The sequence below is a fragment of the Podarcis raffonei genome, chromosome 13 (assembly GCF_027172205.1).
Source record: "Podarcis raffonei isolate rPodRaf1 chromosome 13, rPodRaf1.pri, whole genome shotgun sequence".
NCBI lineage: Eukaryota > Metazoa > Chordata > Lepidosauria > Squamata > Lacertidae > Podarcis > Podarcis raffonei.
Window position 1 is genome coordinate 54,340,765 of NC_070614.1, and position 26,568 is coordinate 54,367,332.

At 54.1% G+C, this 26,568-nt stretch overlaps 1 protein-coding gene across 1 annotated transcript; it reads left to right on the plus strand.

Annotated features, from left to right (window-relative positions):
• Positions 1-2,810: 2,810 nt before the first annotated feature.
• NYAP1 (neuronal tyrosine phosphorylated phosphoinositide-3-kinase adaptor 1) lies at positions 2,811-23,270 on the plus strand. The gene is made up of 6 exons (XM_053361537.1): positions 2,811-2,914; positions 15,064-15,356; positions 16,863-18,164; positions 18,731-18,943; positions 19,698-19,807; positions 22,311-23,270. Exons 1-6 carry the CDS (start codon positions 2,847-2,849, stop codon positions 22,566-22,568), a joined length of 2,244 nt encoding a protein of 747 aa, XP_053217512.1. The 5' UTR covers positions 2,811-2,846; the 3' UTR covers positions 22,569-23,270.
• Positions 23,271-26,568: the final 3,298 nt, after the last annotated feature.

Sequence of the window (26,568 nt, forward strand, 5' to 3'; positions counted from 1 at the left end):
ACACCCAACTATAAATCCAGGTCAGACTCGGCTTGGCCCCCACCTTTTTTTTTTGCAAAGACTTTCCGGGTCAGACATATCAGCGCGTTCACAAGACCAGAGTGGCACGTACAGATTTCTGGGGGAAGGCCGAACCTTCTTCAAATAAATCCTTGTCCCAGGCTAAGAGCCCCGCTCCGGGATAATGGCCTCTAGAAAGCCCCATTTCGACCGTGCAGAGTCTGAATGGCTGTGGGAAGCAAGGGGAAGGGCAGGGTGCCTGCTTGGCATGCAGAAAGTTCAGCCCCTGGCGGTTCGATCTCCAGGATGGGCTGTGAGAGGCTTTTCCTGCCTGAAAGCCGAAGAGAGCTGCCGCTCAGTGTAGACAATACCAAACTAGATGGGCCAGGGATCTCAACTGGGGAAGGGCCATAGCTCAGCGGCAGAGTCCCTGTTTGGCACGCAGAAGGCCGCAGGTTCAGTCCTGGATGGCATCTCCAAGGAGGGTTGGGAGAGGCTTCCCTGCCTGAAACTCCGGGGAGCCGCTGCTGCCAGTCAGTGTAGGCGATACTAAAGTAGATGGACCCCTGCTTTGACTCAGTATAACAAAGGCGCTTCCCGGGATCCTAGATCACAAGCTACACGCTTCTGGAGGAAGGCGTCTCTGGGCACAGCTGGGAACGCCCTCCCCAAACCCTGGAGAGCTGCTGCTGCCAGTCCGTGCCGGCGCTGGCAATGCTGAGCAGGCTGGCGTCAATCTAAAGCTGCTCCCGACGTCCCACAGGCACAGGATGGATGTGGGCGCTCGCTTCGGTTCCTGGCGCAAAGATGAGCCGGGATCCGCGGTGGGAGCCCGACCTTGCCCTCAAGGTACCCCCACCTCCGCCTGGTCCGGCCTGATCCAGCAGCCTGAGTTGGATACGGGCTGCGGCCTCCCCTCGTCCCGGCCTTCCTCGATGAGGGCTGGCGCCTTGATCTTGCCCTTCTTGGAAGGCGCGCACGCTGGGCGAGGAAAGCAGCGGGTGTCCCTGGCGCCGGATCCAGCTCGGGCGTGGCAGGCGGGGCCTCCGTCCGCGCTGGAGGTGGGGGGGGGGGCTCGTTGGGAGGCTGCGAAAAGGGCGCGCCCCGTTTCCCTTCCCAACCTGGCCGGGCCGAGAGGGGCGCCCAGGCCGCCTGTGCCCGACCCCCTGCGCGCTCAAAGCTCTGCCCTCTCTCCGAGGGGTGGGGGTCCCGCCATCTCCCTCCCTCTTCCCCCTCCCACCCCGCGCGCCGGGCGCGCTCCCCGGCTGGCTGGCTGGCTGGCTCGCTCTCGGGCTGCTGCTGGGCGGAGGGATCCGCCGCCGCCGCCGCCGCGACGCTGCGTCAGCCGGAGCCGCGATGGGGAGGACGGAGCAGCCCTGAGGCCAGGTGAGCGGCGGCGGCGGCGAGGAGGAGAGGGAGAGCCCCCCACCCCAGCCAGCCAGCCAGCCAGCCCAAGAGCCGCGCCTGCCTGCCTGCGCCCCCCTCCCCGCCCGCCATCCCGGCGTGGTCCTCGCCATCTCCGTCGCCGCGGCAACGGGATGAGGCTGGGCTGGGCCAAGCGCGCAGGGATGCGGCGGGCGCAGGTGCCCTCCTAGCCCAGGCAGGTCGGCCCCGGGAGGCGAGGGGCCTGCGGAGGATTGGGGCTTGGGGAGGGGGGGTGGCGGGAGGGAATGGGCGAGGTCTGGCTTGGAGGGGGGAGCTGGGAAGCAGAGAGACCCCCCCCTCCGCCGCCGCCGCCGCGTCGCCTCCTCTAAGGCCTTTCTCTCTCTCTCTCTCTCTTTTTGGGCCCCAGCAGCCGCGACCAGCATCCCGCCTTCCCTCCCTCCCTCCCGGCCGGCCGGCAAGCGAGGCCCGAGGCCGCATGGAGGGGCGCCCCCCCGGCGCCGAAGCAGGGGCCTGATCCATGCCGCGGGCGGAGGACATGCCCCAGCGAGCCGGCCCCGGCTGCCCTCCCAGATAGCCCCCTCCGCAAGGGGCGCCGGCGGCTCCAGCCCAGCAGGTACTTAGCCATCGCTTTGTGGGGGGGGGCGCTAGTCGTGGGGTGTGACGCATACCCCGCCCGATAGGGGTCTCCCTTGCTTGCTTGCTCTCACCAGTCTGGATGAGCCCCCCAACTAATCTCTCTTTGGCACCCCACCGCAGGCAAAAGTGTCCCATCAGCAAAATCTGGGGCCTGAGAGGGGACCCAGGAGTCCGAGCTCTGGGCCGCCTCTGGGGGGCTGAGACTCTCTGGGTCTGGCCCTTCTCAGAGCCACCCCCCCCCCACTTTTGTTGGGACTCTGAAGCCCACAGGCATTCCCCAGGAGGGTCTGGGGTACATCTGGACTGTGCCATCCCCTACAGCCAAGCCCAGATCTCCATAAGGACTGGGCCACAAATGGAGACGGTTGCCCCCCAGCAAAAAGATATGTTTGTCGGCTAGTGGTCAGCGAGGCGCTCTCTAGCATTACTGAACGGTAAGACTCCCTGCGTCTGAAACACCAGAGAACCACTGCTGCCAGCCAGTGCAGACACACTCAGCTCGGTGTAAGCCAGCTTCCAACATTCCTTCGCTCATGAATGCGTGCTGGGCCTGAGCCCTGAGACGGGTGGATCCACACACACACACACGCACGCAGGAACACCTTTCTACCTGTCCCCCTCCCCCTAATATAGTCTCTCTCCCTCAGCAGAGCCCCCCCTTTCTGGGCACCCCCTCCCCACCGCCTGCCAGCCACCGGAAGATGAATGCAGGCCCCCAGGAAGCTTTGATCTCCGTGTTTCTGCAGTTCATTGAGGATCGTGGCCGCTGGGCCTACGGGGCCCTGAGCCAGACGTGCCACCCCCGGGAGCAGCTGCGCAACGAAATGAACCTTCTGTACCGAAAGAGCAAGGTGGAGTGGAAACAGAGTAAGGACGAGGAGCCCAAGAAGAGGTAGGCCAGGGGTGGAGGCGTTGGGCCCTGACGTGCCCCGCAGGCGCCGGAAAGGCAATGGGGGGTATAGCGTTAGGCAGGGGTCCATGCAAAGGTTGTCCATGGAGTTCACCCACCAGTGCTGGGTAGCGAAGGGCACACTCGGAGGGACCTGGGTAGCCGCCCGGCACCACTGGAACTCCCTTCAGCTGGAGACCTGGCAGGGCCCAGCCCCTGAGAATCTTTCTCAACAGCTGGGAGATCATTTCAGGCATTCTGTCTTGGAACTAGCTTGGATTCGAAGTGGGTCTCTAAAGGATGTTGTGGACAGCCAGGTTTTGAGGGCTGCAGGCCAAATAGATTCAAAACACAAAAAGACCAAAGTCCAGAATGCCTTGCTTTGAGCCAGGCCCAGAATAAACCCAAGAAAAACTTGGTGTGCTTTTAAATGTCTCAGGCACCTGCGAAGTTGAGGCTGCTATTTTTGTGGAGTGGTGCTGCGACGATGGCTTTTATTTCCGTTTTTCCCAGATGACTGGCAAGGCCTGTTTGGATACTGTTGTCGCTGCTTAATGTTGTGGTTTTTCCTTTGGTTCTCTTTTACAAGTCCGGTTTGAAAATAACGGCAGCTGGCCTCTTGATATGCCAGTTCCGATCTTGTAATGGTCTTGTATTTGATCTCATGCAACGCTTACTTGTGCGTTGGCTGTTTTTCTTGCAGTGTGTTTGATCTAGCCACCCTAGCCAGGTCCTGAGATCATACCTTGCTTATCTTCATTCCCAACGCTGTTATGGTGATGTATAGCAGAACAGTGAGGGGAGAAATAGGTTGTCTGCTTTTCCTTGATTGCTGCAGAACCTTGAATAGAGAGAAGGGCCTTCGCTTAGGCGGAGAGCACCTGCTTGGCATGCAGAAGGTTTGATCCCTGATGACATCTTCAGGTTAGGCTGGGAATGGCCCTTGTCTCAAACCCTGGAGAGAGGCTGCCAGCCAGTGTAGGCAATACTGAACTATATGGATGAGGGGATGAATAAGGCAGCACCGTATATTCATTAGAAACCAAAGTGAGAACCTCTTTCCAATTCCAAATCCTCCTTTTTCCTTCAGCGCTGCCAGGCGTTTTCCAAGCATGCTCTTCGCTCAATGAAACAGGCTAGCCTGGTCTTCCCCAACCTGGTGCCCTCCAGACATTTTTGGATTACAACATCTATCAGCCTCAACATCACACAGCCATGCCGGCTGGGGCTGATGGGAGTTGTAGGCCAAAATACCTGGAGGGCACCAAGTTGAGGAAAGCTGATTCAAGGAGAGGGGTAGCACGTGGGATGTGAAACACAAGAGCAGTCAAGTACAACATTCCTAGAGTGAACATGTTTACACATGGGGAGGAATGTTTGTCCAGCCAGCAGGTAAACTTCCTGTTTCCTTCTGGGCTGGGACAGACTTCCTCTGCATGCCCTGAACATTCCCACATAGCAGAGGTGTGAGATCGTCAAGAGGCAGGGGCCTTGTGCGTTAAACTGTGGAGGAGGACCATCAAGATGATGATTTTGAGGGAGCTGGGGATGTTAAGCTTGGAGAAGAGGAGACTAAGAGATGACAGGTTGGCCATCTTCAAATATCTGAAAGCCTGTCCACTGGAAGAAGGAGCAATCTTGTTTCCTGCTGGTCTGCGGGGCAGGAACCGAACAAATGGATTCAAACTGCAAGGAGATTCCGATCAAATGTTAGGAAGAACTTTCTGGTAGTAAGAGCCGTTCAACAGTGGAACGGACTCCCATCGGGGATCACTCCCACGGAGATCGTCCGTGGGCCGGACTGGTGCAGCGCGATGCCAGAAATTGCGTCTGTGCATGTCCGCGGTGCCGAAAATCGCTTTTGCACATGCCCAGATGCCGAAAATCACACCTGCGCAGAAGCAATTTTGGGCGTCTGGACATGCGCAGATGCGATTTCCAGTGCCGCTCAGAGAGTCCCTGCACCACGCTGCGCTGATTTAGTGCAGCGCTCAGGGGACTCACCAAGCAGGCAGCTCGGTTTAGGAGCAGCTCATGGGCCAGTAAAACGGTCTTTGTGGGCCACACGCTGCCGACCCCTGGCTTAGAGAGTGATTCCCAGCAACAACTTCACTGTTCCTGAAACCCACCAGTGCCTGGTGACGTCTTGCTGCCCTTGACCGGTTTTCCCGAGCGCCAGCCACCTGGCCTTAAAGCCCCTTGGTTTGTCTCCCCTACATGTTATTTTTGAGACGCCCCGCTCCCTCTTGGCAGATGTTCTCCCCTCTGGCCCTAATCCGCGTGCCCTGGTGGAAGTTCCCCTGCCTGGACTAAGTGCTCTATATATAGCCCCTGGTGTTTTTCACAGGCGTTTAAAAAGCCCAGGTTATCCTCAGATAATCTGGGGTGGAGGGGGGGGGCAGGCCGCATTCGCTGAATGGTGGGATGGTGAATGAAAGCCTGCCTTCCCCATCTGATGCAGAAAAGCTGCTCTAATGATTGGCTATTATTTGGAGGGGCAGATTGTCTGTGAGAGCTCAGGCTCAGTGGCTCAGGCAGGACCCAGCAAGTGCCGGGCAGTGGGAACCTGTCCTCGCCACATAAGAGCAGCCTGTTGGATCAGGCCCACGGCCCACCTAGTCCAGCATCCTGTTCTCACAGTGGCCAGGCAGGTGCCCATTACGGAAAACCCAGAAGCAGGATTCGAACACAAGAGCAACTCTCCTATCCTGCAGTTTCCAGCAACTTGTATTCAGGAGTATCGCTGCCTCCAGCTAGAAGCCATCAATGGTCCTCTCCACCTCCGTGAATTTGTCTAATCCTCTCCTATTTATCTGTTAAATTTGTATACCGCCCTTCACCCATAGGTCTCAGGGCGGTTCACACAACAGAAAAATACAGTATGAAAACACAGAGGACTGTGGTACCTCGGGTTAAGAACTTAATTCATTCCGGAGGTCCGGTCTTAACCTGAAACTGTTCTTAACCTGAGGTAATAATAATAATAAAAATATAATAATAATAAATTTTATTTATACCCTGCCCTCCGCGGTCAGAGCCAGGCTCAGGGCGACTCTGACAGTAAAAACATAATGGGGAGGAATTTAAAATACAGGTTAAAATGCAATTTAAAATGCAGCCTCATCAAAACCATAAGGGGAGGGAAACATAAGGGTCAGACTGAGTCCAAACCAAAGGCCAGGCAGAACAGCTCTGTCTTGCAGGCCCTTGCGGAAAGATGTCAAGTCCCACAGGGCCCTAGTCTCTTGTGACAGAGCTTTCCACCAAGTCGGGGCCAGTACTGAAAAGGCCCTGGCCCTAGTTGAGACCAATCTAACCTCCTTGAGGCACAAGACCTCCAAAATGTTGTCATTTGTGGACCTTAAGGTCCTCCATGGGACATACCAGGAGAGGCGGTCCCGTAGGTACGAGGGTCCTAGGCCGCATAGGGCTTTAAAGGTCAAAGCCAGCACCTTAAACCTGACCCTGTACTCCACCGGGAGCCAGTCGAGTTGGTAAAGTATGTACCACTTTAGATAATGGGGGCTTCCGGCTGCTTACGCCGCACGATTTCTGTTCTCATCCTGAAGCAAAGTTCTTAACCCGAGGTACTATTTCTGGGTTAGCGGAGTCTGCAACCTGAAGTGTCTGTACATGATAAGGCATCCAAGTCGGTAGCCATCCCTGTCTCCTGTGGCAGTGAGTTCCATAGCTTAAATATGTGTTGCATGAAGAAGGGGTTTATCTGTCCTGTGACTCTATCCCTCTTGTGTGTTGGTGGGTAAGATGGGTGGCTTCCACGAGAGGTGCTGCCTCGCCTGGAATTCCTTGCGCATACAGTGAGAGGAGGAGGCTGGTTGAGGGAAGAGCGCTCTGCATATGTACAACGGAATTTTAATTCTCACTTGTTAGACACTGGAAAACAGGTCCTGGGGCTAAAGCTCGCTGAGTTCCGGGTCAAATCAAGCCTTTGCTGGCTTCAGCCTGCGACTGCGTGACTCAGGGGAGCATCAGCAAAAACAGTTCCTTGGAGGGGCTTTGATTTCTGCTCCAGACGGATGATTCACAAGAACAGTTTTGACATGGCAGCTGACTTTTACGGACAGGCAACCTTTCTGCCATTTTGAAGAGAAAACATTTATGCAGTCCTTCCTGTTGCAAAGCACTGCGCAGTCCTGAACATGTTTGCTCCCACAGCAGCCCTGTGAGGTGGGCCGCTGCTGGTCCCATTTTACAGGCAAGGTGCTGAGGGGTTTGTTTTTTTGGGAGGGAGTGCGGTGACAGATGACATGTTGGGCCCGTGTCCGAGGTGGGATCTGAACTCAGGTTGTATTCCACAGCACCTCTAAGCTTAAGGCCAGGCTATTGCCTGCTTTTCTCAGTGGCTGTCACAAAATCATAGAATTTGCAGAGTTCCACCAAAGCTCATCTAGTCAGCAAAAGAATCCCTGGTGTTCAAACTGTGTTTGACAACCTCCAGCGAAGGAGAGCCCACCACTTTCCAAGAGAGTCCGTTCCACGGTCGAATGGCTCTTACCACCAAAGTTCTTCCTAACTTTCGGCTGGCCTCTCCTTTCTTGCAACTTGAATCTGTGGGTTCAGATGTCCCTTCCAAACCTGGACCCGAGTGGTGGGGCGTGACATCAAGCAATTTCATCTCAGCCAGCTTTGGCTCTAACAGAAAACGGTGAATTTTGCCCATGTTTTGTTTCACCAAGGTCTTCGGTTCGCCACTGTGCGTTTTCCAAAACTCAGCAACCCACAGTGGTTCAGAGCAGAAGAATGTGTGTAGCCACTGGGGGCTAATCTAGTCCAACCTCCCGTTTCCCGCTGCAGTTTAACCAGCTGCCTCTTCTGGGAACCCCACAGGCAAGAGCAGAGGCCTGGTGTTACTCCCCAGCAATTTCACATCCAGAGGCATGCTAATTTTGATCCCGGAGGTAACAGAGTCCATAGCTCAGTGGGGAGAGCAGCTTCTCTGCGTGCAGAAGGTCCCAGGTCCTGCTCCTAATGGCATCTCCAGGTAGGGCCAGAAGACACCCCATTTTGGAATCTGGAGAGCCTCCGCCAGTCAGTATGGACAATTTTTGAGCAAGATGGGCTTATGGTCTGACTCGGAATAAGGCAGCTCCCTATCATCCTAGGTACTCATCATAGCAGCTAGTAGTGGCCAGTCACAGCCGCCATTCAAAGTCTCACCCCTTCACAGTCCAGAGTTGATGGCCATCTCTGCACCTTCTGGAAACAAATTCCATAGTTTGACTACGTACTTCCTCCTCTTCTTCCTGAATCGGGCTGGGTGTCGGGAGAAGGCCAGCAATAACTCTCAAGGTGTCAGTGAAGTTACGGTAACTCTTTATTGAAAGAAACAAAACAGCTCAGGCCCAGTGAGCACAGCAACTCTTCCCAGTAGGTCTTACCCCCAAATGAGGCAGTTGTTGTTGTTGTTGTTGTTGTTTAGTCGTGTCTGACTCTTTGTGATTCCATGGACCAGAGCAGGCCAGGCACTCCTGTCTTCCACTGCCTCCCGCAGTTTGGTCAAACTCATGCTGGTAGCTTTGAGAACACTGTCCCACCATCTCGTCCTCCGTCGTCCCCTTCTCCTTGTGCCCTCCATCTTTCCCAACATCAGGGTCTTTTCCAGGGACTTCTTCTCTTCTCCTGAGGTGGCCAAAGTCTTGGAGCCTCAGCTTCAGGATCTGTCCTTCCAGTGAGCACTCAGGGCTGATTTCCTTCAGAATGGAGAGGTTGGATCTTCTTGCAGTCCATGGGACTCTCAAGAGTCTCCTCCAGCACCAGAATTCAAAAGCATCCATTCTTCGGCGATCAGCCTTCTTTATGTTCCAGCTCTCACTTCCATACATCACTACTGGGAAAACCATAGCTTGAACTATATGAACCTTTGTTGGCAAGGTGATGTCTCTGCTTTTTAAGATGCTGTCTATGAGGCAGTTGCCTTCCCGCAACTCTCTAAGTCCCCTTCTTCCCTTCTTCCTTCCCAAGCAATCTAAGGCTCCTTCATCTTGTCTCGCTTTGCTCCATCCTCTTCATACCTCTCCTGGTTCTGGGAGACCAGGGGGGAGGGAAGCTGGTCACAGCAGGAGGTGGAGACCCCCTGGCTTCTTCAGCAGCCTGCCTTACCTGTCTCCTGGCCCTGCTCCTCTCCTGCTTCAGCTTCTGCCACTGAGTCTGGACTTCTCTCTGCCACAGCCTCTTCCTGCTTACTAACCTCTGTTGCCTCTTCAGCTTCCGACATCTTCTCTTTCCGGTCTTCACCATTCATCCACGCTAGGTTTCTGCCACCAGTGTGATGGGGAGGCTGCTGTTAGCAAAGGAAGCCGGCACAAAATCCCATGGTTGGAAGGTGCCTCAGTGAGGACATCTTTCCCACCCTTCTCTCGCAGGGCAGGCAATCCTGAAGGAAAAGCTCTCCGCTGTCCTGGGTCTGTCCCCACAAACTCACTGAAGATCCTGCTCCCTTGCTTGCGTAATTCGGAAGTTCTGAGCATGGCCCATGGCACAGTGCCTGATCTGTCCCCCTCCAGCAGGCTCACTCATTGATGCTGCTGCTCCAGCTGCCATTTAGAATTTCCCAGAATGCCTTGGAGCGCCCAATGAAGTGCTGTCCCATTGCTTTGTGGGAAATGAGGTTAGCAGTTTGTAGCTTTCTGCCACCTGGTGGGGAGGGTCCGGAGCAGGTGTTGGCACCAGCAAGTCCTGCTGGAGCTCTGGCAAATGCCCAAAGATGCCAGCTGCTGAACACCTGGGTGAGGGGATAAGGCTGCCTCTGCCTAGGAGTTGTGTTGTTGTAACTCTTTTCAGAGGGTGAGCTCTTACTCATCCTCTTCTCTTGTCGTCTTGGATCAGGCTCAGCCTAACCCCGCCCAAGTCCTGCCCTGTGCACCAGCCAAGCCATCAAACCCTGAGCCCCACTCCATTCTGCCCCTCTTCCTTCAGCTTGTTTGACCTTCCTGAATTCCCATTTTGATCTGCCCTCTTCTTCAGTTTGTTGAGGTGGCTCTGAGTGCTCAGCCTGGCCTCCAGATGCATTCTCCAAGAGGCCGGGAGGGAGACCCCCTCCACAGCTACCCTCGCAGCTGCCTCACTCCCACTTGTCCCAAACAGAGATAATGAAACCTGCTTGGGGTGGGGATTATTTCCCCCCTCCCCTGGTTCGCAGGAAGTGAAGGGTTAAAGGCACCAGCAGGCTGATGTTGCCTGGCTCCTGCAGGTCACCCAGACGCAGTTTCCATGGAAACTGCTGGGCCATCCGCCAGCATCCTGCTGCATCCTCATACTTTTGGTACCCAGGACCCTTCACTCCAGCGAATAAAACCAGGGAAGGGAAAGAGAGGAGATGCTGAAGGTCTGCCAGCGGGAGGCTGGGAGAGGTGTGGCCAGAAGGAAGTCAGGAGGAGGGTGGCTGAGGAAGGAGGAGGGTGGCGCATCGTGAGGAGCAAAGATGTCTGTGGTGGAATCGTGATGCGGGGGGGGGGGTGGAGGGGGAAAAGCTGGGAGGATGAATGGCGGTGAGCAGGGGGTGGGAGGTGTTGGGTTGCGTAGGGGAAGGAGGGGTCTTTGAAAGGCAAAGCCCCAAGTGGTTTGGGGGCAAGGGGAGCAGTGTGGAAAGGTGTGAACGGCACCTATTTGGCATGCAGATGGTCCCCATCCCAATCTGAATCTCTGGAGTGCTGGTGCCAGTCAGCACAGAAGAGACTAAGCTTTCTGGAGCAATGATTAAGGCAGCAAGTTTTGCAATTTCACAGAATTCTTAAGGGACCCTGCCCTGGTGACCAATTCCTTGCAGTTCAATGGCCTGCTAGCTTCCTTCCCAAAACAAAAATGGTCCCAACTGAAGGTACCCTGTGAATCATTCTCCGTCTGGCCTGTCTTCCTTTGGTACTGGTGCAGCCGCTGTAATAACTGTGGACTAACAATGTAGGGAAAGGCCTGCGGCTGGGCCAAACATTGCGGCTGACCTAGCTGTCTTAGGCTACGGGCTTAAGGCAGCTTTGGCCAACCATGCCAGCTGGGGGCTGGTGGAAGTTGTAGTCCAAAGCATCTAGAGCACACCACGTTGGCGAAGAAAACTAACTTAGGAGATGGGCAGGATGCAGGAAGGCAGTCTGTGGAGTGAGCAGATAAGAGGGGACCATTCGGGAAGCAGGGTGGGGCAAAGGCAGATGGGCATGAAATACGCTCTTCCCTCTCTCTCCTCGTCTGGCCAGCTCCTTTCTCGCTTGGCTGTGGAGATTGCTGCAGGCAGGCACTCGCTCCTTCCTCCGTCTCACCCAGATCTGGTGTGATGACTGGAGGGTGGGATCTGGCGATGCCAGACTGGCTGGGCCTCAGCCAACGTGTCTCTCCGTCTCCGAAAACCAGGGAGCAGCTGAGGGTTTGTTTACTCGCCCAGCATCTGCTGTTGGCACGTGCCCTGTCTTCTCTCCTGTCTTCTCTCTGCCACTGTGCCAAGACACAGAGAGACAGAGAGAGAGGGAGGGAGGGAGGGAGGGAGGAAGGGGCCTGCGGGAAGGGGTTGCTCATGAGGATGAAGGGGCGTTTGGGAGAAGCCACTCCCAGCCCTTGGCTCTTTGCCAGCTGCAGCTGACACACTGCAGCACATTTCTCTGCTGCCGGCAAGTGTGATGTGTATGGTGCTGTGCAGGGGGGAGGGGAAGATAGGGGGATATGCCTTTAAAATAAAATAAAATGTGGTACATGGAGGCAGGGTTGGTGGAGGGGGGCGAATGCTAGCTGTGATTGCTCTCCCTCCACTCTGTGTATCATTTGCTGGAAATCAGGGGTGTGCTCAGGTCCTCTCCAGAACATCCTTCGCTTTGTGGAAAGGTTGCAGCATTTGGGAGTTTTATATTTGCAGGGGGAGGTGAATAAGGGTGTATAAATGACAAGAGGTGTGTATATATTAATGCATGGATACAGTGGATATAAAGCTCTCTTTTTTGCCTCTCACAAGTTGTGGTGATGGCCACCAGCTTGGGTGCTTCTACAAGAAGATCAGACAAATTCATGGAGGAGGGGGAGGCGCCCACTGGTTACTAGCCACAACAGCTATGTTCTCTCACCCACCCACCCAAAACTATCAGAAGCAGTTACGCTTTTGAATAGCACTTGCTGGGAATCACAAGTGGGGAGAGTGCTGTTGCACCCAGGTCCTGTTTGCCGTGAGCTTCCCAGAAGAGGCACCTGGCTGTCAGAACTGGACTGGATGGGACCCCCTTTGGCCTGATCCAGCAGGCTCTTCTTACGCTCCGTCCCAGCCCTCATTCCAGAAACCAAGGGGCTCAAATCCATCCCCTGGGTGCCTCAGTTAACTGAGAGGCAGTCCTGATCACAGTGGGTGATCGGATTTCTTTTTAAAATGAAAAAGGGGTTGGGGTCGCAGGAGAGAGAAGAGGCTCTTTGTGCAAACGGGGACACCCTTTTGGAAGAATGCGGGGAGGGAATCATAGACTTTGGGGGCATCCTATTCTTCAGTAATGAGAAGTTCAGTTCTTAACACAGCTTTGGCCCACTTGAAGATCTCCAGGTGTTTTAAACTACAACTCCCGTCCGCCCTCGGTAGCACAGCTGTCTGACGGGAACTGCAGCCCAAAACATCTGTGCTAGCAAGGGTGGGGTCACACACACTGACACCCCCCCCGGGCTTCCCAGCAGTGAGAATGTCAACGCACGGCACTTCCTAGGGTTCGGCTTCCTTTAGAGGAGCGAGCATGAGCCTCTGTTGGAGCCTGGCCTGTCAGAGAAGTGGAGAGCGTCAGTGGAGGCAAAGGGAGCAGCTGTTTCCGCAAGGCAAGGGGACATAACAACCCCCCTGTGAGGAAACACGGCAGGCCCTTTTTGTTCGGAGAAAGAGTCAGGGGTGGCCACCCACCCAGATGGCTTTAAAAGAGGATTAGACAAATTCATGAAGGATATGGCTATCAATGGCTATTAGCCCTGATGGCTGCGCTCTGCCTACAAAGTTGGAGCCAGCAATGCTTAGGGATGCTAGTTGTTGGAAACTTCAGGGGGAGGTGACCGCCTCAGGGAGCAGGATCCACAGGGCAGCAGATCTGGTCTCCCAGGAAGGCATTGCCTCTGTTGCTCCCGACTGCAGCACATTCCTTGGAGACCACGTCTGCCCCCTCCTTAGTGTTGCTGTTGAGTCGTTTAGTTGTGTCCGACTCTTTGTGACCCCCTGGACCAGAGCACGCCAGGCCCTCCTGTCTTCCACTGCCTCCCGCAGTTTGGTCAAATTCAGGCTGGTAGCTTCGAGAACACTGTCCCACCATCTCGTCCTCCGTCGTCCCCTTCTCCTTGCGCCCTCCATCTCTCCCAACATCAGGGTCTTTTCCAGGGAGTCTTCTCTTCTCCTGAGGTGGCCAAAGTCTTGGAGCCTGAGTTTCAGGATCTGTCCTTCCAGTGAGCACTCAGGGCTGATTTCCTTCAGAATGGAGAGGTTGGATCTTCTTGCAGTCCATGGGACTCTCAAGAGTCTCCTCCAGCACCAGAATTCAAAAGCATCAATTCTTCGGCGATCAGCCTTCTTTATGGTCCAGCTCTCACTTTCATACATCACTACTACAGTGTCCTCTTGGCGAATAGGAGGTGCTGCTGGTCCCTTACCACCCCTGGGGAGGAAATGGCAGGGAGCAGGGGCCACACTCTAGGGTCTCCTGGTGTAATCAGAGTGGGCCCCTTCCGCCTGCAATGGCCTTTTATTCCCACTTCAACTGTCAGGTGAGGTTGGTTGGATTCCCTCCTTGATCCTGATGTAGATCTTCACTCACCCCATCTTCCCTGGTGGGAGGGGGGCACCATTTTGTGCTGTGCCTCAGGTGTCAAAACATCTTTGGCCAGCCCGGACCTTTGGGGCACCTGGCTGGCCACTGTGAGAACAGGATGCTGGACCACTGGCCTGATCCAGCTAGCTCTCCATGTGCTTCCATTTGCTCGGCTCTCCTGGTTTCAGACAAGGGACATTCCCAGCCCCACTGGGAGATGCTGGGGACCCGACCTAGATCTTCTGCATGAGCTACCTTCCTGCCTCTTCCAACTGCCAACAGCTGTTTGTTTCTCTCTCCTACACAGAGATGTGCAAGTTTCTGCACACCATTCTCCTCCCAATTAGCTCCCATTAAGGGCCATTCTGGGCTATTATCTAGCAATCTCCTTCACAAAGAAGCAGTCAGGTGGCTTCCCTTGCAGGTACCCTGAGGGGAGGAGTTCTTCTAAGGTCAGCTAGGCGCCACAAGGTGTTGCTTAAGGCAAACCCCAGAAGAACAGAAGCTTATGGTGGGTGTGGGGCCAACTGAGGAGGGAGCAGCCTTGCAGCTTCAAGCCAGAGCTGTGACAATCTCCCTCCTCATTTGCAAAACTGCCACATGACACCAAATCTGCCCTCCACCCCCATCTCACTTTTATTGTGGATGTGTGATGGTTTGTCCTCGTGCTTGCATTATAAACAAATATCAGAAGTCCCACTTTGGGGGCATTTTTGTCCATAAAAATAAACTAGGAATAACAATACGGTTGGCGTCTGCAAAACTTTCAGGGCGGACATTCAGTTTTGATGTGGCCAAGGTGTTTGACTTTGGTGAGGCTGACCCTGACTCTCTTATGATAGTTTCATTTCCAACCGATGCAAGCTCCATGAGTTCCCATTGGAATCTTATTAACTATTTATGCCTAAAACGTCCCGGTTTATTATTTTTTGTCTGAGTTTTGTTGGTACAGGACTTGCCCCGTCCATATGGCAAAAACACGGTAACATTGGGAGAAGCATCGCAGCTAATAAAGCTAATAAAGCAGAATGATGTGTGGACACAGTTCAGGATAAATCCACCTCCAATGCGCTCTTATTGCATCAATAACATGGATTACTTCAAGACTAGAATTACTAGTCTACTGACATTTTAACTTTTTGAAAGCCTCACATTGCTATTGCAGATAATATCGTTGTTTTCTCTTTTTTTTCATAAACCTCTTTGAGGTGGTTAGTTCCCCCGCCCCAATCAAGTGGTGTATAAAATTTTGTGAAATAAATAAGCCCTGGTGCAGATGAGGGTGTGTGTGTGTGTGTGTGTGTGTGTGTGTTTCCCTCCCAACCACCCGTTCATGAACTTGAGGGCTCCGTGGCTTTGTCCTCACCCTCTCCGCTTCTTCCTCCGCAGTTCGGCCAAGGAGCCCAGCGTGGGGAAGGTGCGGGACGTGGCCTCTTTCCGCCGCCACTTCAGGATGGGGTTCATGACCATGCCGGCCTCGCAGGAGCATGCCCCGCACCCCTGCGCCAGCAGCATGGCGCCCCGCTCCCTCTCCTGCCACTCGGTGGGCAGCGTGGACAACAGCTCAGGGGATGCAGCCGCAGGATCCCGGAAGCCGCCAGCCAAGCCCAAGCGCCACCCCAGCACCAAGCTCAGCGCCGAGGCCAAGTCCGCCCTGGAGCCGGCGGGGAGCAAGAGAGGAAGTAAGGAGGGGGACGGGGCTGCCCGAGGAAGCAGAGCCAGAATGTGCCAGGGGGCCCAGGGTGGCATTTGGGGTGGTGGGGCCGTGTTGTTTGGAGAAGCAGGCCAGCCTGACTTGCCACCCCTGGGGCGCAAGCTGCCTGCTGGACTTACAAAACCAGCCAGCAGTGGGGGGGGGGGAACATGGTGGGAAGAAAACATGGCAGCCAGGGTTACCCAAGCAGAAGACAAAGCGAGGGACCCCATTGCCTCACCTAAATAGAATTGGAAAAGGTTCAGAAAATGAACACAGAAAACAATGGAGGGGATGGAGGGACTTCCTTTGAGGCAAGGGAAAGGTGAGGGAGAGAGGATATGATAGGAGATTATAAAATGATGCCTAGCATGGAGAAAGCGGACAGAGAAAAGTTTTCCTCGCTCTCTCGTAACACCCAATGAAGATGCATGTTGGAAGATTTAGGACAGATAAAAGAAAGTGTCCCGTCTCCCTGCCAAAGCGTGTAAACTTTGGAACTCCCTGCCAGAGGAGCGGGGTGGCCACCGACTGGGATGGCTTTAAAAGAGGACAGGACAAATCCATGGAAGAGGAGAGGGCTATCCATGGCTTCCAGCCGCTATGGCTCTGCTATGTCTTCACAGCTGGAAGAAGCAACGCTCCTGTCTTGCCTGCTGGTTTTCCATGGAGGCCGCTGGACAAGATGGGCCGTTGGCCTGATCCAGCAGGCTCTTCCAATTATGACTTCCACCACCATAGGAGGCTTCGCGCCTCTGAGTACGGATGCTGTGAACTTCAGGAAGGAAGAATCGCTGTCACACTCAGGTCCTGCTTCTGAGAACAGGATGCTGAACTAGCTGGGCCTTGGGCCTGGTCTTTTGTTGTGAGCTGTCTCAACGGGGGGGGGGGGGATGCAAACAAGCTGCGTTGTCCCAGCCTGCGAGCGCCTGGGTGAACCTGCCTCAGACCCCAAGCTGAGAGCTGGGGCAGTTTCACCAGGTACCTCGTGGACAGAGGCCAAGGCAGCTTGTTTTTTCAACAGCGCAGGTTATTGCCTTCGCTGGTGATACACCGCAATGTTGAAAAGCTGATATCGTCCAGCGCTAGTGGGCCCCCGGGAGAAGCATCAGGGGGACTGGGTGCCCCCCCTGCATTTCTTAAGGCAGCCTGGGAAGCTGCCCGTCATTCCCAGAGAAAGAATGACCTTGGAGATCCAGCAGCAGCTCAGTTTGCAAACTGGATGCCACCTCTCTTCCTTTTGCAGCACATGGCATCCCCCAGAGAATCCTGGGAGCTGTAGCTTGCAAAGCGTGCTGGGAATTGTAGCTCCATGAGGAGTAAACTACCATTCCCTGGATTCTTTGGCAGATGTTTTTGATGTACGGTGTGTACGCAACTGGAGTATTGCACGTGGGTCCTGGAGCTCAGCCCCCTGCCTCCTTATGCGGCCACCATTTGTCTTGCTTTTAACACATGCCCTTTTCCCTCCTTCGCTGTTCCTTTTCTCCACCAGCTTCCCATAAGTCAAGCGCAGAGAGCCGAGAATCGGGGCGCAAGGTTCCCCCGCAGAAGCCAAAACGCAGCCCCAACACCCACTTATCTGTCTCGTTCGACGAGACGTATTCAGGTCGACTTCCAGGCCCCGCTGCGGCCGGGGCAATGCAGCGCTACGGCCGCGCCTTCTCCCACAGCCAGGCAAAGGGCTCCGACGCCGAGGAAGACGAGCCCGTGTACATCGAAATGGTCGGGGACATTTTCCGGGGGCCCGGCCTCCCATCCCAAGCGCCCCCCACAGCCGACGAGGACTCTGACGAGAGCGAAGCCATTTATGAGGAGATGAAATACCCGCTCCCTGAAGAAGGCGGGGGGGAGTCCCGCCCCAATGGGGCCCCGGCCTCCCCGCGCCACCGCCCTGTGAAGCGGGAGGCTGCCAAGGCAGCAGCGCCACCGCCAGGCGCCAAGACGTCCCCCTGCGAGATCCCTCCGCCCTTCCCCAATCTCCTGCAGCATCGCCCCCCGCTGCTGGCATTCCCTCAGGGGAAGAAGGGGTACAAACCCACAGGTCAGGACGGCTCCAAGCTGCCCGTCCCCTGCCACAGCAAGGAGGCGCCCTCCGCCCCCATGACCCCACAGGTCCCCAGTCATCACCACCACCAACACCACCACCCACGGAGCGGTGAGAGCGCCGCCCTGGGGCCCTCTGGCCGTGCCCGCAGCCACTCCACGCCGCTCCCTCCACAGCCCGCAGGCCAGAGCAAAGCAGAGAAGGAGCTCCCCAACTCCCACAGCATGATCTGCCCGCCGGCCAAGCAGGCCCCAGCGCCAGTGCTGCCCGCCGCCTCCGTCCCCTCCATGCTGCCGGTGAAAGAGAAGCCGGCTGTTTCCTACACCATGGTGTACTCGGCGGTCAAGGTCACCACGCACTCCGCTCCGGCCGAGCAGAAGACGGAGAAGGAGATCTCGGTGCTGCACGGCCTGCTGTGCGCCCGCCCGTCCACCGTGCCGTCCTGCAAGCAGGTACAGCGGGCGTGCACGCTGCCCGACCCTCCGCCCCTGGGCATGGTCTGGACTTACCCTGCGCCCTGCGTGGGCATGAAGCGCCCGCCGGCATACGAGAGCGTCAAGAACGTGGGCACCAAGGCTTCATCGGCGGTCAAGATCCAGCTGCAGGACCGGGCATTCACCAGCATCGCCTGCTCCCACGTCCTGTCCAGCGAGGAGTGCGGCCGGCCCCCCTTGGGAGAGGAGGAGCCCTTTGGATGGGTCCTGCAGAGGAGGATGGGCTACGCCAGCCAGAAGGGGAAAGAGCCGGAGAGTGAGTGTGGTCCAGAGGCACCAACCCTTGGGCGGGGCAGGGGGGGCGGGGAGACAATTCTGGCTGGTATTCTAGGGGTTGGGAGGACGAAGGTTGATGAAGCTTCTCTCCTGGGGAAAATGCTGCCTTTGGCCTGGGGTCACCCACAGGCTGGCACTAAAGCAGTGAGGAGGAGCATGGTGAGGAAGAGCTTGGAGGGGCTGCCCTTCTATTGGGGAGTGTGGCTGAGTTTTTTCATCCCTTTTGGGCCCAGCTGCCAGCACTGGGAGAGGGCGGGTTTCCTCCCTAGGGGACCCTTTCTCCAACCACTTGCAGAATGAACGAGGCTTCCCGTCTAACAAGAAGCCGATCCAGAGAGTTTGGGGTTGTGGCGGCATGTCTCCCTGCCCAACCTTCCCAAGGCTGAGTCCTGAGGCTCCACTGGTCCCTGGGGATGCACATTATCCAGGCCTCCTGCGCTGGCTGGCCCTGTCTGGCAGGTGTGAGTGTACATGGCGGGGGCTTTCCCACCTCCTTGTGCCCGTTCCTGCCTCCCTCCTTGAGCTCGTCTTTCCCTGACTTTTCAGAGGCTGCAGAAGGCCCCCAAGGATGGGACAGTGGGGATGGCGCTCCACCGAAAATGGAAAAGGAAGAGAAGGCCCACCAGCCGCCGGTGGTCCTGCAGTCGGGCATCCCTGTCCGCGCCCCGGGGCCAGAGGGCCTGGCTGCCAAGATGCCAGTGGGGAGGACAAATTTGCCCATTCCCTGCCAGACCTTCCCTGCCTGTCATCGTAATGGAGGTGAGGCTGCCGTTGCCGGGGGGCTTGCAGGGCACAGCCTTGCTTTTGCGGGGTGGGGGTTGTGAGGGATCCCTCTTTGTTCTCTGCCTCGTTTTGGCTGCAGAACTTGTATGCGATGCAGCTGCAAAAGAAAGGAGCAGGTGACCTTCAAATGAGGACAGACTGCAGCAAGCAAGTGCAGGATGCAGAGGAGAGAGAGGAAGAGAGAGAGAGAGAGAGAGAGAGAGAGAGAGAGAGAGAGAGAGAGATGTTTGTTCACTTGTTCATCATGCCAGGCTCTTTTCTGCTGGGGGCTATTCCCGAGGGTCCCTCATTTCCCCTGAAATCCTGCTTTGCTGTTGGGGTTGAGGGGGAACAGAGGATGCTACCTCACACTGTGTGACCATTGGTCCACCAACCCAGTACTGTCTACACTGACTGAGAGGGGCTTGTCCAGGTTTCAAGCAGGGAGTCTCTGCCAGCCCTACCTAAAGAGGCCATTGGTGCTTGAACTTGGGACCTTCTGCATGCAAAGCAGGTGCTCTCTCGCTGAGCTACAGACATTCCCCAAGGAAGGAAGAGGGAGACTTCATTATTTCTGCTTTATTCAGTGTACAAGGCTGTTCCTCCCTTTTAGACACGTTCCTGGCACGCCTCCTCTTAGAGAGAAAGACAGGCAACATCGGGGGCCAGCCATGATAGGGGGGAGGGAGTGCTTAGTAGGGGGTCCCATTGCTCAATAGTCTGTTTCCTGCTCTCCCCTCGCACACCCCAGATTTCACAGGGGGCTACCTTCTGGGCCGCTCGGCATCCACCTCTGGCGTCCGACATGCCGTGATTCACGCGCAGAGACCGTGCAGCCACGCTCGGGACCCAGCCAGCCTGGTATGTTGGAAGTGAAGGCCGGTGGGGTGGGGGTTGAGTGGTTGGGAAAGGATTGGGGCCTAGTGGCTTAGACCGAGGGATTCTGTGTGTGTGTGTGCACACCTGCGTTTCTCTGAAAACAGAGAGGAAGCCTGTTGTATCAGGGCCACGGGGGACATGGCAGCAGGAGATCAGGTCCTGGGGGACACTGGGTGGCGCCATCTTCATTTTTTAGGGCTGGCCAAAACCTTTCCCTTTTATCTCAGATTTTTGGCCCTTAATTTGAAGGATTTAGAGAGTATCTGCAGCCTCTTTTAGAGGATCAGGATCAGTAAGATCTGCCCGTTATTCGTACAGTGATGGTTTATAAAGTTTTTATGGGTTGTGCTGATTGGTTAGAGTTTCTCATTGTGCTTGTAAATACACTTTGGGTCATTTTCTTGAGGAAAGCAACAAATGAATATTAACAAATAGCAATGACACTTAGTTTTATAAATGCGTCTCCTTTCCCAGATTTTGTGGGGGAAACAAATAGCTGCAAAATTACTTGCGCTGTTTTGGTGTGCAGAGGAGTAACATAAGGCACAAACTGTTGCGACATAAACTGACCCAGACCCAGCCATTGTCACCTCAGGCCTTTCTCCATGAGCCATGCGGGGTCCGGAGGGTGGCGACAAGAGAAGAGCCTTTTCAGCAGTGGCTCCCTACTTGTGGAATGCTCTCCAAGGAGGCATGCGTTGTCTATGTTTAGGTGCCAAAAAACCTGTCCTTCCTACCTGGGCTTTTGGCACTTAATTGGAAGGGTTTGGGGTATTTGTCGCCTCTTTGTGGGGCAGGACGCACCTGTTATCTGTATCAGGGTGGTTTTTTTTTAGTTTTTTTCTTGGTTGTGCTCATTGTAATTGGTCTGAGTGATTCTATTGTTTCTGTAAGTTGCTTTGAGTCGCTTTCACGAGGAACGCAACAAAATAATAATAATTCGTAGGCTAAAAAAGGAGGTGCAGGATGTAAAGAGATAGAAAAGCATCCCACTCGGCTTATGAGGTTTCCCCCTTGCTCTGCTGCTCCACCAACACTACAAATTTCAGCAGGACATGGGCAGCTGACATGCCAAGGCGGGCTCATAATCTATCTATCTATCCACCAGGGCTTTTTCGGCCGTGGCCCCAATCTGGTGGAACGCTCTCCCACAAGAGACTAGGGCCCTGTGGGACTTGACATCTTTCCGCAGGGCCTGCAAGACAGAGGTGTTCCACCAGGCCTTTGGTCAGGGCACAGCCTGACTCCCTCCTTTGGCAATCTTCACAGAACTTTAGCCTAATGGTTGCCATCAATTTGAGTTGAATTAATTTTATAATGAAATGATTTTAGAATGTTGTACTATTTTATTGTTGTTAGCCGCCCTGAGCCCGGATTCAGCTAGGGAGGGCGGGATATAAATAAATTATGTTGTTGTTGTTGTTGTTGTTATTATTATTATTATTACTACTATTACTATTATTATTATTATCATCATCATCTCACCAAGGCTCCCAGCTCTGCTACTTGAGGTCCTTTAACTTTGTATTGTGATTTTATCTTGTGAACCGCCCTGAGACCTTCAGGTATAGGATAGTATACTACTACTACTACTACAGTGGTGCCCCGCAAGACGGAAAACTCGCTAGACGAAAGGGTTTTCCGTTTTTCGATGCACTTCGCAAAACAAATTTCCTATGGGCTTGCTTCGCAAGAGGAAAATGTCTTGCGAGTTCCTGCGGGTTTTTTCCCCTCCCCCCCCTTTTTCTAAGCCGCTAAGCCGCTTATCCGCTAATCCGATAAGCCGCTAATAGCCGCTAATAGCGCTAATCTGTCAATGGGCTTGCTTCGCAAGACGGAAAAACCGCTAGACGAAGAGACTTGCAGAACGGATTCTTTTCGTCTTGCGAGGCACCACTGTACTAGTAATAATAATAATAATAATAATAATAATAATAATAATAATAATAATAATAATGGGATCCCGTCTCTTAGAACATCAGAAGAGCCCCGCATCAGCCGGATCAGAGCAGGGTGAGCGCCAGTCTAGTCCAGCATCCTATTCTCAGGGTGGCCAAACAGATGCCCCCAAAAGGAAGCCGTCAAGGTTTATTTTTAGACAGGAGGGGATGTGGAGTGAAGTGCTTCCATTAGTGCAAAGATTTTCGGCTGCGCAGAGGAACTTCCTCTCCTCCTCTCCTCGCTAATCTGTTCTAGGTCCCCACCCCGCTCCAGAAGATATTTGGGTAGGGCAACAGATCTAACTGCTTGTGTGTTAGAGCAGCCTTTGCCAACCTGCTGCTCCCCAGATCACTTCAAACTAAATCTCGTGGTCTGATGGGACTACAGCCGGGTGGGGCTAACGGGATCGCTCAAGACACCTGACAGGCCCCAGGTTGGCAAAGGCTGCATCGGAGGGAGGAGGACAGCCTTGCTGGGGACATTTTTTCTCTCCCCCTGCCCACCTCCAATGACAATGTCCTCCCAACCCCTTTTCCCCTTGCAGGCCTTGCAGCACGCACAGCTGCCGGCGTCGGGGGGCCCCCAGAGCTCCCGCGAGAGGGACGGGAAGCTGCTGGAGGTCATTGAGCGCAAGCGGTGCGTCTGCAAGGAGATCAAAGCACGGCACCGCCCCGAGCGCAGCCTGTGCAAGCAGGAGAGCATGCCCATCCTGCCCAGCTGGCGGAGGAACACGGAGAACCGCAAGTCCGGGACGCCGCCCTGCCGCCGCCAGCAGACGGTGCTGTGGGACACGGCCATATGACAGTGAGTGGGGGCTGAGCCCCAAGGAACCTGTGCCTTGTGCTGGCCGAGCTGAACACATCGTCGTCGTCGTTGCAGGGCTGACTGCTGGCAGCATGGTGCCCTGCCTGCCCCGGGGGGCCCTTCTGGCCTGGGACTAACCAGAGACTGCCTGGGCTGCCTGGGGGCGAGCTCTCTGCTGAGCTATGACTTTTGGCGAAGGAGAGGGGGATTTCTCCTTGGCGATATCACGGATGGAAAAGAGATAGGGATGGATGCTGGAAACGCCAGGCAAGACACACCCATCCTGGTGGATAGCCAGCTACCACCACCGCCGCCGCTGCTGCCGCTGCTGTTGCCTCCCTCTGAGGAACCCCTGCATCAATGGCCACAGCCACACCACAGAGGCAGCTGCATATCAGAGCCAAGCAACAGGTTGCCTGTTTGGAACAGCTGCCCCCACCTCCCCACGCCAGAGCCAGCTGCATCTATGCCAACTGACTGACATCTAAGACACCAACACTCGCCTTTCTTAGGAGGTTGTGGGCGGGGGGGGGCGGGGAGCGGCAGGTGTAGCCGTGCTGTGGTTGCGTGTGTGTCGGGCGAAAAGATAGCCGCTTCCTCCTTTTGCCAAAAGATGATGTGGTTAAAAGTGCCAGGCGCACTTCCAATCGCTCGCACGGTTTTTCCCCTTCCATCTCTGAAAATGCCACTTGGGAGTGGATGTTTTGGGGGGGGGAGGGAGGGAGGGAGGGCTGCAACTTCACATTGGGTGGGGTGGGTGGGGGCTGACTAGAGGTGCCTGAAATTTCTCCTGCTTTTCCTGAACAATTTGGGAGGAAAGAGGGAGGGGAGAGAGTGGCTGAGCTCCCAAAGCTGTTGTGCTGAGTTTTTTTTTGGGTTAGCCAGTTTCTGGAGAGAAAGAGAGAGAGAGAGAATCGTGGAATGGGAGAGTTGGAAGGGACCCCAAGGGTCATCTAGTCCAACCCCCTGAAATGAGAATGAGAGAGAGAGAAAGGAGAGAGAAAGGAGCGAAGGTGCCATCTTGTTCCACCCTGATGCTTTGGGTTGTCATGACCTTTTGACAAGCCTGTAATATTTTACCTGGTATTTTTACACAATTATTTAGGCCAGGGATAGGTTAAAAAAATTTTCATAGCAAAGCTAAATAAATCACAGAGCTGAGCCTTGTCTCTCTACACACATGGAGACTCTTGTCTGTTGTCAGTTCTCAGCTCTCTTTTTTTAAAAAAAAGGTATGACCCCCCCCCCCATTCGCCTATGAAAATGAAATAAAACAAGCAAAATCAAGCCACTTCCAGCCTGGCAGTGGAATTATAAAAACACATCTTTCTGATCCATTAGATCTGAGAAAAGGGAACAGACTTTTGGTGGAAAATGCACTTCTTCAGATCTCCCCATACCCCACCAAAAAACCCCCAAATCTAATGTTTTCTCAAGTAGCAAAAACGTTTAATAGTTACAGATGTGACCTGCGATAGTGTACTCCTATCTCCACCTTTTTCATTTCCGATACTTTCCAGATCCAGCAGGTTGGGTTGATTTTAGAGACTCAAGACGTGGAAATGGACCTTGCCCAGCCTCTCATCTCCCACTGATTCTACTCAGTTAAAGTCTACTTAAAGAATTCCTTTAGGCTGATTAATTTTTCCTGCCAATAAAAGCAAAGTGGAAAGTCTGAGAGAGCCTGGAGAAGATTCCACAATGGAAACGGCATATCCTTAGGACTTGGCTTAGGTTCAAATGACTGTACTACTACGATTCTGCCACAATTCAAAGAGTGCTGATGAGAAAAACACAGGTGGGCGGAACTGCCTTGATGCCTTTCGTCCTCTCTTGACGTTTTTTAAGAGGGGTGAATCTCCATCCTCAGCTCAACATTAGCTCCTTGCTGTGGCAAGAAGATTCTGGCCCTCTCTGGGCACTGGAGGACTCAAGAACTCTGTGGGCTTTATTCATAGCAGGTTAAACACAGGGTAAAGAACATGATGTAAACTAGTGCCAGACATCATAATACGCTAAGTGTGACATGCATTGAACACCTCATGTTGGGGGGGGGAGGGCAGGGATAAAGTTATTTAGACATTGCCCACTTTCCCCCTAGTCAACAGAGCTCATTGTGGGGGGTGCCCCAGAAGACCAGCCAGTGTTGCCCAGCCTGTCCCCCCATCCCCAACCCCCAATTCACTTGGTAACCCTTTTAAACTCACACGGATGTAGATCATGAAGAGTGCTTCCAGACTGTCGCGAAGGGCGCTTTCCGTCCTCTTGCGATAAGGAAATCATGGGGGAGGGGGGGAGCCCTTGCTTCAATGCAGCGCTGCCTAACTGCCCTGCAAGCAAATTGGTGTGAATGAATGCTCAATAAACGCATTGTCTGGAAGCAGCCTAGGCCAGTGCGGGATTTTGTCAAAGCAATATCATGCTCATCCTTTTAGTGGTCCACGTTCCCCCTGCCCACTTCCCCGCCTGCCTCATCCTCTCCGCAAACGCCATCTCTTACTCCCAGTCCCATAAGTGTCCCCTTCCATATCCTTCCATTTGCCTGGCATCAAAACATATCCTCACTGATTATGACTTCTCTTTCTGCAGTCAGTGCTTTGATGGGAAACCTCAGCTGGGGAGGCCTGTAGGTTGAACTGAAATGATGTCTATACAAGTATTTTTAGTTGGTGTGTTTAAAATCTCATCTTTGCCAACCTAGTTGGGTTATGGGAGGGGTGCAAGTCTTCTTCATATCCATCTCAGCACCACTGAACTCATCCTTTCTCTCACGTCTTCTTCCAACTAAGTGTAAATCCATTAGCCACAATTTCCTGTTAGCGTCCGCAAGACACGGCTGGACCGGTTGAGGCGCTGGCATGAATTAGAAACTAGGGTTACAAACTGGGGAGGGGGGAGAAGGGAAGTATACAGCACCGCTGGGGGGAGGGAACCCAGTTGGGAGTCCTGGGTTTTATGTTCTTAACCCTCCCAATTTAAATATTTCACAAGATTGTCTAGCGTAGCAAGATGATGAAACTGCTTTGCAAAAATATTTATGCTGGGGATTCATGGGAGGGTATTTATATATTTAAAAAATGATGGAAAGAAAATAAAACTGTCACGCTGGGTTGCTCTTCTGAGGACTAGTTTCTTGCACTCAATGCTGGGTTTTCCTTTTAAAAAAATATATATTTACAGGAAATTATCTGCTACCAATTCTGTGTTTTGCAGCAAAGAATTTGCCAATCTGTGCACCCCTGTCCCAATTTTTATTGACATCTTCTGTTACGGTAAAGATTTCAGCAATGCACAGGAAACCCCGGGCATCATTGCAAAACTGCATTGATTCAAATGGATTTGTTTTTCTGCTTTGGACGGGGCTACACAAGACCCAACAAACTTCCATGGAAAAGTGCTGTAGAAAGATTGGCGCCAGCTTCCTGACAGTTCATATGGATTCATCCTCTCAGCCACCTTAAAGGACCTGCTTCTGTTGAAGCACAACTGCCATGGACAGGAATAGCCACGGGCATAGCCGGGGGGGCACCTGTCCCCCAGATCAAGTAAAACAATAGAAATGCTTAACCAACTGACCGATCATGTCAGTTCTGCCCTCTCAAAAAGTCCTGCCCTCCCCCCACAAAATCCTGGCTAAGTTCATGGGAACAGCCCTGCTTGCAAGCACCTGAGGAAATAATATTAACAGATATTTTAGAGGTGGTTGTTTAGTCATTTAGACGTGTCCGACTCTTCGTGACCCCATGGACCAGAGCATGCCAGGCCCTCCTGTCTTCCACTGCCTCCTGCAGTTTGGTCAAACTCATGTTAGTAGCTTCGAGAACACTGTTTTTTAGAGGAGGCACCTGCAAATCTTTACCTCTTGTAGGAATTGGCTGTGCAGCATCAAACCAAGTTTCATCTAGCCTAGACAGTAGCCAGCCGCCAGATTGTTGCCTCTATACAGGGGCGTACCCAGGGGTTGGTTAGGTTGGCCCCCGTCAAAGGCCCAGGCCCAG

Coding starts and splice junctions, on each gene's coding strand:
- NYAP1 (XM_053361537.1), top strand. CDS start 2,847: ATGAACCTTCTGTACCGAAAGAGCAAGGTGGAGTGGAAACAGAGTAAG. Junction 15,357..16,862: donor GGCGGGGAGCAAGAGAGGAA/GTAAGGAGGGGG, acceptor TTTCTCCACCAG/CTTCCCATAAGTCAAGCGCA. Junction 18,165..18,730: donor GAAGGGGAAAGAGCCGGAGA/GTGAGTGTGGTC, acceptor CTGACTTTTCAG/AGGCTGCAGAAGGCCCCCAA.